The sequence below is a fragment of the Callithrix jacchus genome, chromosome 5 (assembly GCF_049354715.1).
Source record: "Callithrix jacchus isolate 240 chromosome 5, calJac240_pri, whole genome shotgun sequence".
Lineage (NCBI taxonomy): Eukaryota > Metazoa > Chordata > Mammalia > Primates > Cebidae > Callithrix > Callithrix jacchus.
In genome coordinates this window covers 75,296,884-75,313,080 of record NC_133506.1, presented here as the reverse complement: position 1 = coordinate 75,313,080, position 16,197 = coordinate 75,296,884, and the positions used below count along the sequence as shown (strand labels likewise).

Here is a 16,197-nt window from a genome sequence, read left to right as displayed (position 1 = left end):
TTGCGGTGTCAGCTGTTGGTCACTGATGGGGTAAAGACCTGAAGAAGATGATGGAGAGAGCCTGGTGGATGCCATGCATTCCCTTCTGGCTCCCCGCATGCCGACTCTGAGAGTTTTGCTTGCCTGAAGCAGTACAGGTGTTTAGCCCAGGCTCCTGGGCTACAGTGGCAGCCAGAGGAGCCTGGCTGCCGGGGCTCAGAGCGCACCGTGCAGGCCCCGGGACGCGCCCCTTGCGCACCTGCGAACTTCCGGGCAGGTGGCCCACGGTGGCGGCAGTACGTGGCAGGTGCGGCTCGCGGGACGCTGGCCCCACCCACACCCTCCGCCACCACCGCTCCTCTCCCTCCTGGCGGGAGGACCTGAGGGCGTTGGCTGGGGGCGGGCGTTGACCTGGTGACCGTGGCGCTGCCCCAGACCCGGGCCGCAGTCCCTCTTGTTCGGAGCCCTGACCCCTGAGCCTCCCGCCCGGGAACAAGGGGCCGCGCCCGCCCTGCGCCCAGCTTCGCCCTCTGTCGGCCCAGGCCTGAAGGAGCCGGTCAGCCATGAGTGCCAACCCTCGATGGGACATTGGCAGGGCGCTGGGGGTGGCCAAGCTCTTTCACCCGCTGTGCGAGGTCCGGGAAACCTGCGTGACCCCGTTCCTGACCCTCTACCTGAGGCAGCTGGGCTTGGCCGCGCCCTGGGTGTGCATCCTAATGAGAACCAAGCACCTGATCGCTACCTTCTGGGCTCCCATCTGTGCCTTCCCAGCCAAAAGCTACCGGAAATGGAGGACACTTCTGATCGGCTCCCTGCTGGGCTGGGGGTGGGGGCCAGCCTGCTGATGGTCCTGGTTCCACTGGCAGACAGATAATGGGTGCACCTCCCTTGTAATGGAAGCAGCAGCGTGACCAGCACAGGCGCACTACTGGGGGTCACACTACCTGTGAACATCACCTCAGCCCAAGAGCCTGCCTCTAGCCACCCAGCCAAGAGGACTGGAGAGGTGGAGGTGCCTAGCTTCAGAAAGCCACCTAGTAAAACTGACCAAGAAACTTTTGGTGCTCTTCACAGCTACTTAGCACTCTCTGTAGAAGGAGCTAGGACCACATCCCAAGTTCTCCTCCATCCTGACACTTCAGGGCTGAAAGGTCATCCCTGGGAAGTTACTTTTGAGGTGGTCAAGACTGCCCTCCCCTTGCTTCCTGCCGGAAAAGGGCCCAGAAATCCAGCCAATTTGTCAGGGACCCAAGGGAAACCCTGGGCTTTTGACTTGTCCTTGGAAGGTTTGCGGTGGACTTTCATCCTCTCCTTGGGGTCCATGGCGTTCTGGGAGCTGCTGACAGCACCTCTGGTGCAGGTGGCAGATGACAGCCTTTATGAGTACCTGGATTTTGTTGATGCCACTGACCGATATAGAAGCTTGTCGGTCTGGAGGTTGCTGGGCATGTCGGCAGGCATGTGTGGCATCGCAGCCTTGGTGGGGCAGCTGGACTGCTTCCTGATGACCAGTGGCCCCCGGGGTGTGGTCCACTTCTATGGCTACTCGGTGGTCAGCATCCTGGCCTTATTGGTGAGCATTGCCTTTCCCATTCCCATCTATCAGCCGTGGGAGCCCAGCTACAAAAGCGCCAAAGCACTGTCTATTGTGGGGGGCAACCCCCACCTCATTCTCCTTGCCTCCACCATTGTTTTGATAGGAGCCATCATCAGTACTGTCCAGAACTTTCTGTTCTGGCACATGAAGGACCATGGGAGCAGCGAACTAGTCATGGGTTTCTCGGTTGCCCTCAGCTTGGTGGGGGAAATTCTGCTTCATCTGTTCAAAAAGACATTGCTTAGGAAACAGTCCAGGGCAGGCCTGGTGGGGCTGGGGCTGGGCTGCCTCGCTGGGCAGCTGCTCTACTACTCTTTCCTCTAGAGCTGGTGGTCTGTCCTCCCTGTCCAAATCTTGAGTGCCATTAGCAACGGGGCTCTGTGGTGGGCTGTGGAGGCCTCAGTAGAGGACCTAACCACTCCCCGCATGGAGAGGGCTCTGAGTGCCTTGTTGCAAGGCCACTTTTATGGGAGTGGCTGTAGCCTGGGCAGCTTTGTTGGGGGCTTTGTGGTGATGCGCTTCAGCCTGGCTGTGCTCTTCCAGGCCTGCTGTGTGGTCCTGTTGCTCTGGTTGGCCTTTTTCCTGTCCATACAGCAGAGGCTGCCCCACGAGTGGAAAATCAAGTACTCAAAGCTGCTGTCTATGGAGCTGAGTGACACCAGTGACTGAGCAGGGGACAGAACGGGACTGGCTTGTGAAGGCCATGAGGGAAGAACCAGACAGAAAGGGCTGAGAAATCCAGAGTGTTATGATCTAGGAAGGAACAAGGGGACCGAACAAAGCTCAGTCTGCCAAGGACAGAAACCTGCCCTGGACTACAGGGAGCCTTGAGGAAGAAAGGGGAGGGTGTCTATGCTGAAGGCCCAACAGGATCGACTCATTGCATGATTTTCCTTACTTCTGCAGTAAAAGGAGATTTAACGTTTTGCCATTCAATCTTTTTTTTAAATAATGGAGGAAGTATACATTTGCTTTGAAAAACTTTCCCTTTGTAGTCACTATATTTTGATGTGTAAGGTTTGCAAGAGTCCTGACTCAGGTGCTGTTGGATTCAGCAGTGGTGGAAGGGATCAAACTGTCAGTGACAGGAAGACCATGGGGACCTGCAGGATTCAGTTGGCAGAGAGGGCAGCTGATGTGGGTGAATCACGGCATTCCTATGAGTCATAAATGCATTCATCTACTCCTAAAAAAAGCCATGCTGTGGGCAGATAAGAATGGTCAAGAAAACAAACTCCTTTCTGTCCCAACTGATATAAAAGTGCCCACACTCACACTCAAGTACTTCCAACAGGAGAAAATAATGGGAAATGTTTATGTGTCGGGGAGAAGGGAGTGGGAGGTTAATAGGTTTCATTCTTACCTTCACACAAATGTGTGTCCCACTTAGAATCATCGTCCACATTTACATCAGAGCAAGGGCAATTTCATGTCTTTTGAACTCACATTTTGCATGCCCCACCTCATAAGAGCATATGAAGATTTTTTTTTCTTTTTTCTTTCTTTCTTTTTTTTTAGAGACAGTCTTTCTCTGTTGCCCAGGCTGGAGTGCAGTGGTGCAATCTTGGCTCACTGCAACCTCTGCCTCCCGGGTTCAAGCAATGCTCCGCCTCAGCCTCCCAAGTAGCTGGGATTACAGGCACCCACCACCACACCTGGCTAATTTTTGTATTTTTAGTAGAGACGGGGTTTCACCATGTTGGCCAGGATGGTCTCCATCTCCTGACCTCGTGATCCACCCACCTTGGCCTCCCAAAGTGCTGGGATTACAGGTGTGAGCCACCGCGCCCAGCCTAAGATTTTAACACCTGATTTTATTGAGGTGCAGACGTCTCCATAGGTAAGGACGCTATAGGTTCTCCATACTGTGGAGGCACTTGGTGGGATTTTGGGAGTGACAGACTAGTGCTACTGCCTTCCCAAATTCCCCCAGGGAAGGGCCTGAAATAAAGGACCCTTTATTCCAAAGGCCAGTCCCCAAGGGCCCAGTCGGTCTACCTAATCATCAGTTTAAAATAAGGTATTGAATTTAAAAGAAGCCTCACTGCATAAATGCAGAAAATGTCTCATAGCCGGAGAAGGTGAAGCAGATACATGAACGTCCACAGGGTCAGACATGGTACTAGGAGCTTTGTTTTTTTTAATTCTCCCTAAGAAGCTTTAGGATACAAATAATCAACAAAAAACTACCTCCGCCTTAAACAATTAGAGATTTGTCTCATATATATAAGACATTTGGGGTGGGCAGCCCAGAGGTGGTGCCTGCCACTGCTGGATGACACTGCTGGGGATCTAGAATCTTTTCATCTCCTCACACTGTCATACTCAGCCTGTAGGCAACCCTCCCAGATTTGTACTCTCATCAGAACAAGATAGCTGCTGCTCCTCCACACCTTTCATCCATGTTCCAGGCAGTAAGAAAAGGGAAAGACAAGAGGGCAAAAAGAAACAGGAACAAGTGTCTATATCAAGAAAATAGGCTGTGTGGTGGCTCATGCCTATAATCCCAGCACTTTGGGAGGCCGAGGCAGTCAGATTGCTTGAGCCCAGGAGTCCAGCCTGGGAAACATGGTGAGACCTTGTCTCTACCCAAAAAAAAAAAAAAAAAAAAAAGCCAGGTGTGGTGGTGTGCAACTGTAGTCTCAGGTACTCAGGAGGCTGAGGTAGGAGGATCGCTTAAGCCCAGAAGTTTAAGGCTACAGTGAGTCGTATTTGTGCCAATGCACTCCAGCCTGGGTTACAGAGCAAGACCCTGTCTCCAAAACAAAAAAGATTAAAAAAAAAAAAGGAAAGATAAGCCTCCCCAGAAATTCCTCAGCTGAGTGAACTGTAACCCATGGCCACCCTAGCCGCAAAGAAGTCTGGGAGGAAGTATTTTAAGCTAGGCACAGTTACACATCAAGCAAAATGAGGTATGCATTAGGAAAAGGGGGCTGGACATAGAATTGGCAACTAGCAACATCTGCAGCAGCCTCCACAATGGAACTTACAGCCAGGTCCAGCTTACTGCAAAGCCTGTGTTCCTTTCACCCCAGTAAGCCAGCTTCCCCCACAGAAATGACTTCAGCAATGTGACCCCCACAACTACTCTATGAACATATCAAATTTGTTATCTACATTTTACACATGAGAAAATGGAGTCTCAGAAGTCACACATTGGGTCACTGGCAGAACCAACACCAGAGTCCTGAATCTCCTTACTCCAAATGTGGGGCATTTTCTTCTGTGCCAATAGTTCCCCAGCCTTGCTGTCGATCCAAGTCTGAGGAGCACTTGCAAAAAGCCAGATTCCTGGGTTCCATCAGAATCTCACAGGTGGGCTCAGAAATCTGCATTTTTGGAGCAACCTCCAAGTGATTCTGATGTGGTTAACCAAGCACTGTCCACTCCATTGCCCTTTCCAGTGCTATCTATCTCAACACTTCTTACCAAATGTTTCCATTTGCAGTGAAACAAATAACAACTACTGAGTGGTCACTTTAGGCTGGACACTGTTCTAAATATAGTACACGGTGTACTCCTACTAGTTATCAAGCAATCATAGAATGTAAACACTATTAGCATCTCCAGTTTACAATGGCAGAACTGAAGGTTCAGTAACTTGCCTGAGGTCACGCAGTTAGTAAGTGGCAGAGCTGGTATTCAGATCCAGCCTGGTGGCTCCTGGGCCTGAGAGTTATTAATCACTGTGCTCTATGGCTTTGAAATTGAGGGGAAAGGGGGGAAATTAAATATTAAGATTTACGGCAGCCATCACTTGAAACTGATTGGATAGCAATTTTACTATTTAGACAGAACACACAATAATACCAAAATACAAACACGTATATGTCCTCTTAAACAAAAGGATGAGGAACAGGAACTGGCTTAAGAAAAGAGTTAAGTAAGTATGATTTAGCCTGAAGAGGAGGAAGAAGGAAGAGAAAAAGAAGCGTGAGTTGGGGGGAGGGGTTGTAAAGAAGAAGAAGACGGAAAACTGAGGGAGGTGACGACTGATGGATCCAAAAGATTTTATGGGAAGGATGAGAGGCTGAGAAGTTTGTTTGGGGTATTTAATGTTTGACTACCTTCCATTCTTAAAGAGGCTGGGAGCCCAGGCGGGGCGGGGTGGGGCGGGGCACCCCAGACCAGCAAAGGAGTTCACACTGCTCTGGCCCCGCCCCACCCTGCCCCGCCTGCCGACCTAGTCCCAACCCCTCCCCGCTGGCCCCGCCCCCACAGGCCTGGCCCGCCCCCGCCCCGCCTCCCTGGAGTGCTTTGGCACGATCTCAGCTCACTGCAACCTCCGCATCCCGGGTTCAAGCGATTCTCCTGCCCCAGCCTCCGGAGTAGCTGAGACTACAGGCACCCACCACCATGCCCGGCTAATTTTTGTATTTTAAGTAGAGACAGGGTTTCACCATACTGGCCAGGCTGATCTTGAACTCTTGACCTTTTAATCCACCAGTCTCACCCTCCCAAAGTGCTGGGATTTCAGGTGTGAGCCACCACACCCAGCCATGTTTAACTTTTAAAGAACTGCTAATAGTTTCCCAAAGTGATTGTGACATTTTACATTCCCACCAGCAGTGCATAGAAGTTTCAGCTTCTCAACACCTTCACAAACACTCAGTAAAATCAGTCTCTTTAATTTTAGCCATTCTAATAGGCATGTAGTAGCAGTTTCTTGGTATCCTTGGGGAATTGATTCCAAGACACCATCCCCCTACAGATATCAAAATCCAAGGATGCTCAAGTCCCTTGTATATAATGGCATAGCATTTGCATATAACCTAAGCACATCAACCCATATACTTTAAATCATTTCTAGATTGTGCTATGTAAATAGTTGTTATTCCCTATTTTTGCATTTGTATTTTGTTGTTGTTGTTTGGATTATTTTTATCCATGGTTGGTTGAATCAGCAGGTACAGAGGCCACAGATACAGAAGGCAGACTGTATCTCATTGTGATTTTAATTCACTTGTCTCTAGTTACTAATGATGTTCAGCATCCTTTCTCTGTACTGTGCTTTTGAAAATTAATCAGCATCATAGAAGTACACAAGAACAAAAACAACCTCAGGTGACTATAAGAGCACATTACCTATCAGAATAGTAAATGCTTCAAAGCAGTGGTCTTTGTTCCTCGAGTGCTTTAATGGGGAAAAGAACAAAACAAAAAGACTTGATAACTTTGTGTTGTGGATAGTCTTACATACTCGCAAGCCTAAAGATATAGAATCAAGCCAGAGGATCTCTAGGCCATATCCCCACGCATACATTAGAATTAGAATTATTCTTGAAGAGTCTTTATTAGCATTGCTAATAAAAAATGTAAAAAAAAAAAAAAAAAAAGGATTCTCAAACCTCAAAGCAATGCTTTTGGAGAAAGACCCTTTGAGAAGGATTCTAATGTATGCATGGGGATATGGCCTTTGTAGGAAAATTCTGAGACCACCGACTACTTTCAAAGTTTATAAAAATTTGGAAGATGATGTGAGACGTCAGTCATCACCTGCGGAGGTCTGGCCTACAGACACTGACTCAACGATGGATGAATGAATACACTCTCATGCCTTGACAGTGATACAAGTGGGCTAGGGATGGCCACTGGCTGCTTTCTGACGGTGAAGTGCAACCAATTGACCAAGACCCCATGTACATCCACATATTTATTCATAATAGAGGTTCTAAGTCAACACACTTGTGGATAATTAACATGGTTAAAAGACTGAGAGTGGTTTTACTAATGATAAAAGCTTTAGGTTCCAGCCCAGAGTAAACACTATTAATAGGTAATCCCCTTTGATCTCCCCCTGAGGGGGTCATACAGCACAAAGTTTATATGAGTAAACAGAATAGAGACAAAGGGATGTGGGATAGACAGACTTAACTGGGAAAGCCTCGGCCCAATCTTCTCCCTAACTTAATGGACTGTTGAGAAATGTTAAGTTGTTGAGAAATGCTAAGTTTATGAATATGAGAAATGCTGAGTGTATGATAGAACATATTGTTTGCTAGAGAGAACGATGGCAAGAAAACCTAGCTGGCCCTCCCCCATCAAGTAGAAAACTACTTGGGCATTCCAAAGTGGCAGGACAATATATAAATATCATACACAGGTTGAAACAATTCTTTAAGCCATCTGACCCTGTCCCTGTGGCTCCTTCGTGAAGAATACTTTTTAGTTTGTCTGTGATCAGTGGTAAGCAGGCACAAGCTGCCTACTTGGCATATTTTGTTATGAGAAAATACCGAACATCTGTTTGTTAATAATGATCACCTGTTCAGAGAGAATAAATGCATGGGTCAGAGTCTACTCAGGGCCCTTCAGCCTGGAATGCTGTCAGCCCCTGAGACTCTTAGCTCCGAAGGCTACTGGCTCCCTAGATAGACCCACTTTGCCATTCTATCTGGGTGTCTGCCTCTCAATTCCTTCAGCGCTGCCTTGGTGGGAGTCTTTACGGCTGAGCTGGCTCTCGTTAATCGACCAGCTAGTGCCTTTGGCCTGCCCCAATACAACCTTTTGGCCTTCCAAAAGGTTTGAGACTAATCTATAACTTTTCCTAATATGTCTTTAATATTTTGCCAGCCACCCCGAGTGAATACCAACAATGATCTTCAGTGAAAATTACTTTATTTCAACAAAGTCTGTCCCTGCCACTCCATTTGCCACATAGGTCTCCAGCATGCAGGGTGGAAACAGTAGTCTTTCTGACAGGTACATTGTTATAGGAAGCCTTTCCTGACCAATATGTACTTTTTTATTTCTGCTAATGTTGGTTTACCATTCCCCCTCTGACCTTGTTTCAAAGAAGTGGCTTTTCACATTTTAGGACATAGAGTTTCCTTTAATAATCTGATGAATGTCACAGGTGCTCTACCCTGAAGTGTGCATATCAAATTTTTCATGCTGGTCACATTTCATGGATAAACCACCACCAACAACAAAACATTCAATAGCCTCGGGCTTATTAAACAGATATACCTGCTTGAGGCAGATTTTCTGCCAAATAACTTCCCAATGGCCCAAATTAGGAAACCTCCTTCCTAATTTTGTCTTCCCTTTACCCCATGACCAGTGACTTTGCTATCACAAGCTTCCCAAATTCTCTTCACTTTGCTGCTTCTCCTTGTTCAGCCCTGCAGGCTTCTATTTTTATGCAGGTGGCACCCTAGGTGAGGTGTGCAGAGTCAGAGGCTGTGATAGAGGAAAGTGGGCTCAGAGTGAAGGCCCTGGGGAGGTTCTTCAGGAAACACAAGAATGCCAGGGCTCAAGCTTTCTTCAAGCCTTCCTAAGTATGTACTGAGCGCGACTGGGATCCTTCAGGGTACTAGGTGAGTCTTTAGGAATGCATCCATCACTTCCTCCTGCATAACATCACCAGACACCTCCCACATCTTCCTGGGGTAACTAGTGTTACCTCCCAATGGCTTTATGCCATTTTTTACATTTTGTTCCCAGGGCCACAATCCTGAGCATGCTAGCTCAGGTCTCTCTCTTTGTAAAACCACCTGACCCACTCCTATAATAATCCATTAATTCATTAACCCATTAACTTATCCATAATGGCAGCACCATCATGAACCAATGACCTCTTCAAGGTCCCACCTCTCAATACTGCCACACTGAGGATTACATTTCAACATGAGTTTTGGAGGGGACAAATATTCAAACCATAGCAGCACCTCACCAGTCACATTTCTGTTGTGGACCATAGGCTCCCAGGATTGAAAAGAACCTCGGTCCAGTATAGCCTCATGTCTCCAAGCCATTTCACAGCCAGGCTTGCAAAAAGATAAAGGTTTCATGAACACGGCTGTGGAAAGGTAGCATGCTCAACCCCTTTGCCAAGTGACGTCCTGTAATGCTTTGGGACTCTGCAGAGAGTCCTCCCCAGGCTGAAGGCCCTCACCAAATGCGTCCCCTTCACCATGGACTTCTCAGCCTCCATAACTTAAATAAATTCCTTTTCTTTCTAAATTACCCAGTTTCAGGTATTCTGTTATAAGCAACAGAAAGCGGACTAAGACAGCTGTCATCTGCTACAGAAGTAAAACTTAAAATATGACCCCTGGGCAAGTCACTTATCCCACTGGGTCTCAGCTCCCATGTCTGAAAAATGAAGGCCTTGGTCTCTCTGACCTTCTAAATTTGTGCCTCTTGGCCTTGACATGATTCCCTTCTTTGAGCCAAGGTCACATCGGCCCATCTCATCTTGCAGAATAGCATAGCATTCTGGAACCCGAGAGACACTGGGGCCTGGAATGAATGTTCATCTCCTTTCCCAAAACCTGGCAGTAAGTTCCTGGCCTATGTGCAGAGGGACCACGTTGAGCCCAAGGCACTAGCTCTATAGGCCAACCTATCTGCCCTCAAAGCCAGAATCCAGAGTGGTGGGATGAGCCAGAGGGCGTATGGGAAGTAGAAAAGTTCCTTTTAAAAGTCTCCTTTCTTGTTAAAGAATAAGTGTGCTAATAATTTTGTTCAGCCCTATCCTATGCAGCTGTCAGACATGCCATGCTTACAGGCACATAGTACATTTCTACGTCCTTGTACTTTAACCAAAATGTCTGTACTGGATGTGCTCACAGGCATGTCCCAGATCTCCAATGCTTTTACCTATTTAGAAAAGTTTTAAGTTGTCAGCCAATCCGGTTTTTGTTTAGATTGTTGATGTCTGGCTCCAGCCAACGGAGATCAGACACACCAGTAAGACCGACCCCAAATCCGGGATAAATCTGTGTGTTTTCCTTTGTTCATTGTATTCTTGTGGCACTATGGCTAACAAGGGTACCCTTCCTGCAGTCCAGGAAGTAAAAATCACGTTTCTGAAAGATCCTTTGTCTCAGTGCTAATTTTTCTTTGCAGCACCGAGCATCTGTTTCCAAATTCTATTTCCAACAGCGGGCAATCGTGGTGACTGGAACTTGGTGTCTGTGGCCCAACATGGGGGACTATTGCAGAAGGCAGAGGTCTGGGCAGGTACTTTCAGTGCAGGGGCACCTTCCTACTTGGCACTCGCTGTTCTCTTCGGCTTTGTTCATGTCGACCCCCACAGGCTGCAGTTTTGGACACCTGCATCCCCTCTGCCCTTTGCAAGGGGCGGAAAGCTATTTTTCTGCAACCACAAGGGGGTGGAAGGGATGTAAGCGGGACTGAAGAGGGCTTCTGAAAGCAAACCAGGACAGGAAGGGAACGGATTCGACCAGGGGTTCCGAAGCTCTCCACCAGGGGGCGCCAAACACATGGGAAAACTAGTGTCCATCTTCCTTGGGCAAACCCGGTCCCTGTGCCCTTCCCAAAGCTGCAGCTCAGGATGAGGCCAGCAACCTGGAGACCTTTTCGTTCTTGGAGCTTGGAACTACAGAAAACCCCGAGGACCACGTGCCGTTGCTGAGCTGGCTTTGTGAGAGGCAGGAGGTGAGTCCTGGGTCTGGGTAAAGGGAACGGCTGCAATGGCTTCCGTGGAATCAGCCTGGCCAGCCCAGAGCAGCTCCTGGCAGCCCTTCCTGAGGATACAGACTACCCTGATGTTACTCTCATCTTAATCAGTGTAAATATGAAGAAACAGGAGAAATCGTTGCAGGTACTTCTTGAGTTTCCTCGGGCTGATGAGGGACCACCTCAGGTCAGAGTCACAATAATAAATCCAATTTCACAGGCCCTCACCTCCTGCTCCTCAGCCGCTTCCCCTTTCAAGCCTGGCTTCCCAGATCTCATCAGTTTATATCCCAGTACCTGCAGAGAGAGCCTCACAAGCATTTTGCAAATAAGTCCTATCTCATCAGGCATTCACTGGATCTCCCTCATCATTGAAAAGATGAGAAGATTTGTCCTTGGAAGATTTCAAGAAAATCCCAACAACCTCCTCTATCCACATGTGACAATCTTCTTCTTTCAGGAAGCATATGACATCAAGAAACAATGCCTCTTCCTATTGTTCTTGGTAAATTTCAGCAAAATCTGTGTGCTCTTAACCCAGAAAAGAGATGACACTTCCTGGAAGGAGAGAATATAGCACCTGCTTTTGGCTTGTGACTAAAGCCTCTCTTCTCCGAGGTTGTACTAATTTCTTTTTTCTTTTCCTTTTTTTTTTTTTGAGATGGAGTTTGAGACAGAGTCTTGCTCTGTCACCCAGGCTGGAGTGTAGTGATGTGATCTTGGTTCACTGCAACCTCTAGCTTCCTGGTTCAAGCAATTCCCCTGCCTCAGCCTCCCAAGTAGCTGGGATTACAGGTGCACGCCACCACAACCAGCTAATTTTTTCTGTATTTTTATTAGAGATGGCGTCTCACCATGTTGGCCGGATTGGTCTCAAACTACTGACCTCAGGCAATCCGCCCGCCTCAGTCTCCCAAAATGCTGGAATTACAGGTTTGAGCCACCGGGCCCGGACTGTTTTCTAAATTTCTGTTAGAGAATAGAGAGAAGCTTGCCCCCAGGGAGGTGAATTAGATACAAGAACTATGATTGGATGTCACCACTGAACCTACCTGAAATGAGGTAAGAGAGTTGGGAATGGATGCCACCAGGGGGCCCACAATTTTTAAGGTAAGTCATAACAAGTATCTGAACATCTTTCCCCTTGACAACAGCTGCCCCCTTGCCTTGGAGCTTGGCCGTCAGCAGCAAAAAAAAACCTCACTGTGTCTGTCCCTGGGACTAGTGAGCCAGACCAATTTGGGGACTCAAGGTATTTGGATATGTGAAGAAATCCTATCTTCCACAGAAGACCAGAGGTTGTGTGGTGATATCTGAATTTTGTTTAGCATTGTCTTGAACAGGAACTAAAGAAGCATTTCAAGAAGAAAACAATTGTTTTTTTAAAAACTTAACTCTTCTTTGTTATTTGGTGATCAGAAACCTTTGTCTCATTGCAAACAAAGGAACCTAAGTAAGGGCAATCTTGGAAAGAAGAGGCACGGGGTGCCATTACTGCATTCCTACTGAGGCCCAGCACCATCATGACCACCACCAATGGAAATGAGAGATGGGGTTCACATGTGGGTGACAAAGATGTGCATAACAAAGTCCTAGCATCAAAGACAAAACCAACAGAAGGGAAGAGGCAATGTATGGAATGGGTTAGAAAGTACTAGCACATCATACAGCTGATAAGGTGTTAATATGCAGAATATATGAAGAACTCTTAAAACTCAACAACAAAAAACCTGATTTTTAAATAGGCAAAGTACTTAAATAGACATTTCTCCGAAAATATACAAAAGACCAGCAAGCACATGAAAAGATGCCCAACATCATTTATCATTAGGGAAATGCAAACCAAAACCATAATGAGATACCATCTTTCACACTCATTAGGATGGCTATTAAAAAAACAGGCCAGGCACTGTGGTTTGCCTGTATTCCCAGCACTTTAGGAGGCCAGGGTGGGCCAGTGCCTTAAGGTCAAGAGCTCACCTGGCTAACATGGTGAATTCCAGTCTCTACTAATAATACAAAAATTAGCTGGGCCTGGTGGCACATGCCTGTAATCCCAGCTACTCGGGAGGCTGACGCAGGAGAATTGCTTGAACCTGGGAGGCAGAGATTGTGGTGAGCTGAGATCGTACCACTGCACTCCAACCTGGGTGACAGAATAAAACTGTGTCTCAAAAAAAAAAAAAACAAAAAAACAAATAAATAACAAGTGTTAACAGGAGGGAGAAATTAGAATACTGCACTGTTGAAGAGAAAGTAAAATGGCACAACCACTACAGAAAACTGTAGGGTGCTTGCTAAAAAAATTAAAAATAGAGTTACCATATGATCTAGCATTCCCACTCCTGGATATATATCCAAAAGAATGGAAGGCAAAGTCTTGAAGAGACATTTGTACATGCATGTTCATAGCAGGATTATTCACAGTAGCCAAAATGTGGAAGTAACCCAAATGCCTATCAACAGATGAATGGATAAAAAGTGTGGTATATACATACAAAGGAATATCATTCAGCCTTTAAAAGATTTCAAGTATTTCCTGGTTTTTTCTTCTCCTTCTGTATTCTCATTACATGTATTTATATTAATACCTTTTGTAGCTGTCCCACATTCCTTGGATGCTCTGCTCAGTTTTCCTTTTTTCAGTCTCTTTGCTTTTCTTTTTTTTTTTTTTGCTTTGAGATGGAGTCTTGCTCTGTTGCCCAGGCTGGAGTGCAGTGGCAGGATTTCAGCTCACTGCAACCTCTGTGGGTTCAAGTACTCCTCCTGCCTCAGCCTACTGAGTAACTGGGATCACAGGTGCACACCACCATGCCCTGCTAATTTTTGTATTTTAACAGAGGCAGGGTTTCACCACGTTGGCTAGGCTGGTCTCGAACTCCTGACCTCCAATGATCCACCCATCTCAGCCTCCCAAAGTGCTGGGATTACAGGTGTGAGCCACTGCACCCGGCCTTGCACTTTGCTTTTTAGTTTTGAAAGTTTTTTTTTTGAGATATCCTCAAGCTCAGAGGTTCTTTCCTCAGCTGTGTCCTCTACTAATGAGCTTATCTGGGAAGTCTTTATTTCTGTTACAGTGTTTTTGATCCCTAGCGCATCTTTTTGGTTCTGTCTTAGAATTTATATCTTTGTTTAAATTGCCCTTCTGTTCTTGCATGCTATCCACCTTATCCATTAGAGCCCTTAGCATATTAATTACAGAGGTTAAATTCCTGATCTGATCATTCCAGCACCCCTGTATATGAGTCAGGTTCTGAGGCTTTCTCTGTCTCTATGTTTTGTTTTTGCCTTTTAGTATACCTTGTAATTTTTTTCCCCAGACATAATGTACTGGGTAAAAGAAACTTCTATTCATAAGCCTTTAGTAATGTGGTAGTAAAGTGTGGGGGGAGAACATTCTATAGTCCTGTGAGTAGGCCTCAGTCTTTTATTAAGCCTATGCCCCTAGACTGTGAACTTCACACATGCTTCGCAGTTGTTCCTCTCTCCCTTTAGGTAAGCTGGGATGGTTAGAGTGAGCTGCAATTGGAAATTTGCTTTTTCCCACATGGAAGGCTAGAATAAATTAGAGCTGAGTATTTCCTTTCCTCCATGTGGGAGTTTACAGCTGGTTGGAATTGGATATTTCCCTTCCCCCAGGTTAATTAGTCTCTGATAAAAACCCAGCAGGTTAGACTCTGGTTAAATAGTTTCTCCTAGAAGACCTTGTTGAAAAGAATGGAATGCATTGGTATTTCAAAATAGTTTCCTTTTCCATCCCCAGGATGGACACATGAGGGAAATTTTCTCAAATTATTTACTGTGAGAACCTGGTAGAGCTCCAGGAGGTAAAATTCACAAGAGTGTAGGGACCCCCTTATGCCTGGGTCCCCCTGGAATATTTATCTCTCAGACTTGTCCACGCCAAGCTTCCAGCACTCACCAAGTACAGTGCTGGTTTCTGCTTGTGAGTTTCTGGTCCAGTATGTTAAGAGTCTCTGTATTCACCTGTCTGTTTCTCCAATCTTGGGAACACCGGTTTACTCTGTGACATCACTTCTCTTACAAATCTAAGAAGAGTTGTTGATTTTCCAGTTTTTTTTCAGCTCTTTACTTGTTAGGACAGAGTGGTTACGTCCAAGCTTCTTACTTGCCAGACCACAAACTAAAAGTTTTCTGCATTTTCTGAGGATTTTCTAGTTGTGACTTGTGACCTTTGGTTCCAAATCAATTTTAACCAAAGTTAAATCAAAGTGTTTGAAGCTTAGAGCTCATATTTCCACAATGTCCTCTCCCCATTTTTTGTTAGGCTTCTTGTCTTTTTTCATGTTGTTTTGCAGGAGTATGTTGTGTAATCTAGATATTAGTCCTTTGCTGATTTTCATGCTGGAAATATCTTTGCCCTGTCACTCATTTGTTAACTTTGGTATTTTTTTGAACAGAAAATCTTATTTTGATGTAATCAAAGTTTTTTATTTTCCCATTACATCTTGAGGATCTTAAGAATTTCTCTTGCTACAAGGATTCTATGGAGAAAAATAAAGAATCTCTCTTGCTACCCCCACTTCCAAGTTAAAAATATATTATACTACATTTTCCATATTAGCTTTTAATTTTAATCTCTCATTTTAGGTCTTTAATTCATTTGGAATTTCTTTTGTATAGACTTAAGATAGGGACCCACCTTTATATATCGCCACTTAACCAATTTTCAAAATACCATAGACTAAATAATCCACTCTTCCTCTATGATTTATGACACTTCATCTTTATACTTAAGTCTGCTTTTGAGTTCTCTAGATAGTTTTATTAATCTATTTGTTTCTGCACTAATATCACACAGTTAGCACTTGGTTTTGTAATGTCTCAATATTTGGTAAGGTGAGTCTTTCCTCTTTAATTTTCTTTATTAGGCTTTATTCTCCCTTATAAATTTTACAGTAAGTTTTTCACTCCCCCCCAAAAAAAGTGGAAATTTTATTGGAACTGCATTGAATTCATACATTAATTTGGAGGAATTTGGCATCTCTACATTGTTAAGTCATTTATCCATAAATATAGTATATATTTTCACCTATTCAAAACTTCATGTGCTTTAATAGTTTTAAATCTTGCTCCATAAAGATCTTACGTAGTTTTCATTATATAAAATCCTAAGTACTTGATAGTTTTTTAATGCTATTATTGTTAAAGATCATTTTGTATATTTTTATATT

The 16,197-nt window shown here is 45.5% G+C and overlaps 1 protein-coding gene and 1 long non-coding RNA gene across 4 annotated transcripts in view; one reads left to right on the top strand and one right to left on the bottom strand.

Annotated features, from left to right (window-relative positions):
* Positions 1-16,197, bottom strand: part of LOC144582576 (uncharacterized) — a 124,832-nt gene that overhangs the window by 79,154 nt on the left and 29,481 nt on the right. The window lies entirely within an intron of this gene.
* Positions 388-2,502, top strand: MFSD6L (major facilitator superfamily domain containing 6 like). The gene is given in 3 exon segments (XM_008996531.5): positions 388-800; positions 803-2,241; positions 2,243-2,502. Coding segments are annotated over 3 exon segments (1,764 nt in total). The 5' UTR covers positions 388-542; the 3' UTR covers positions 2,310-2,502.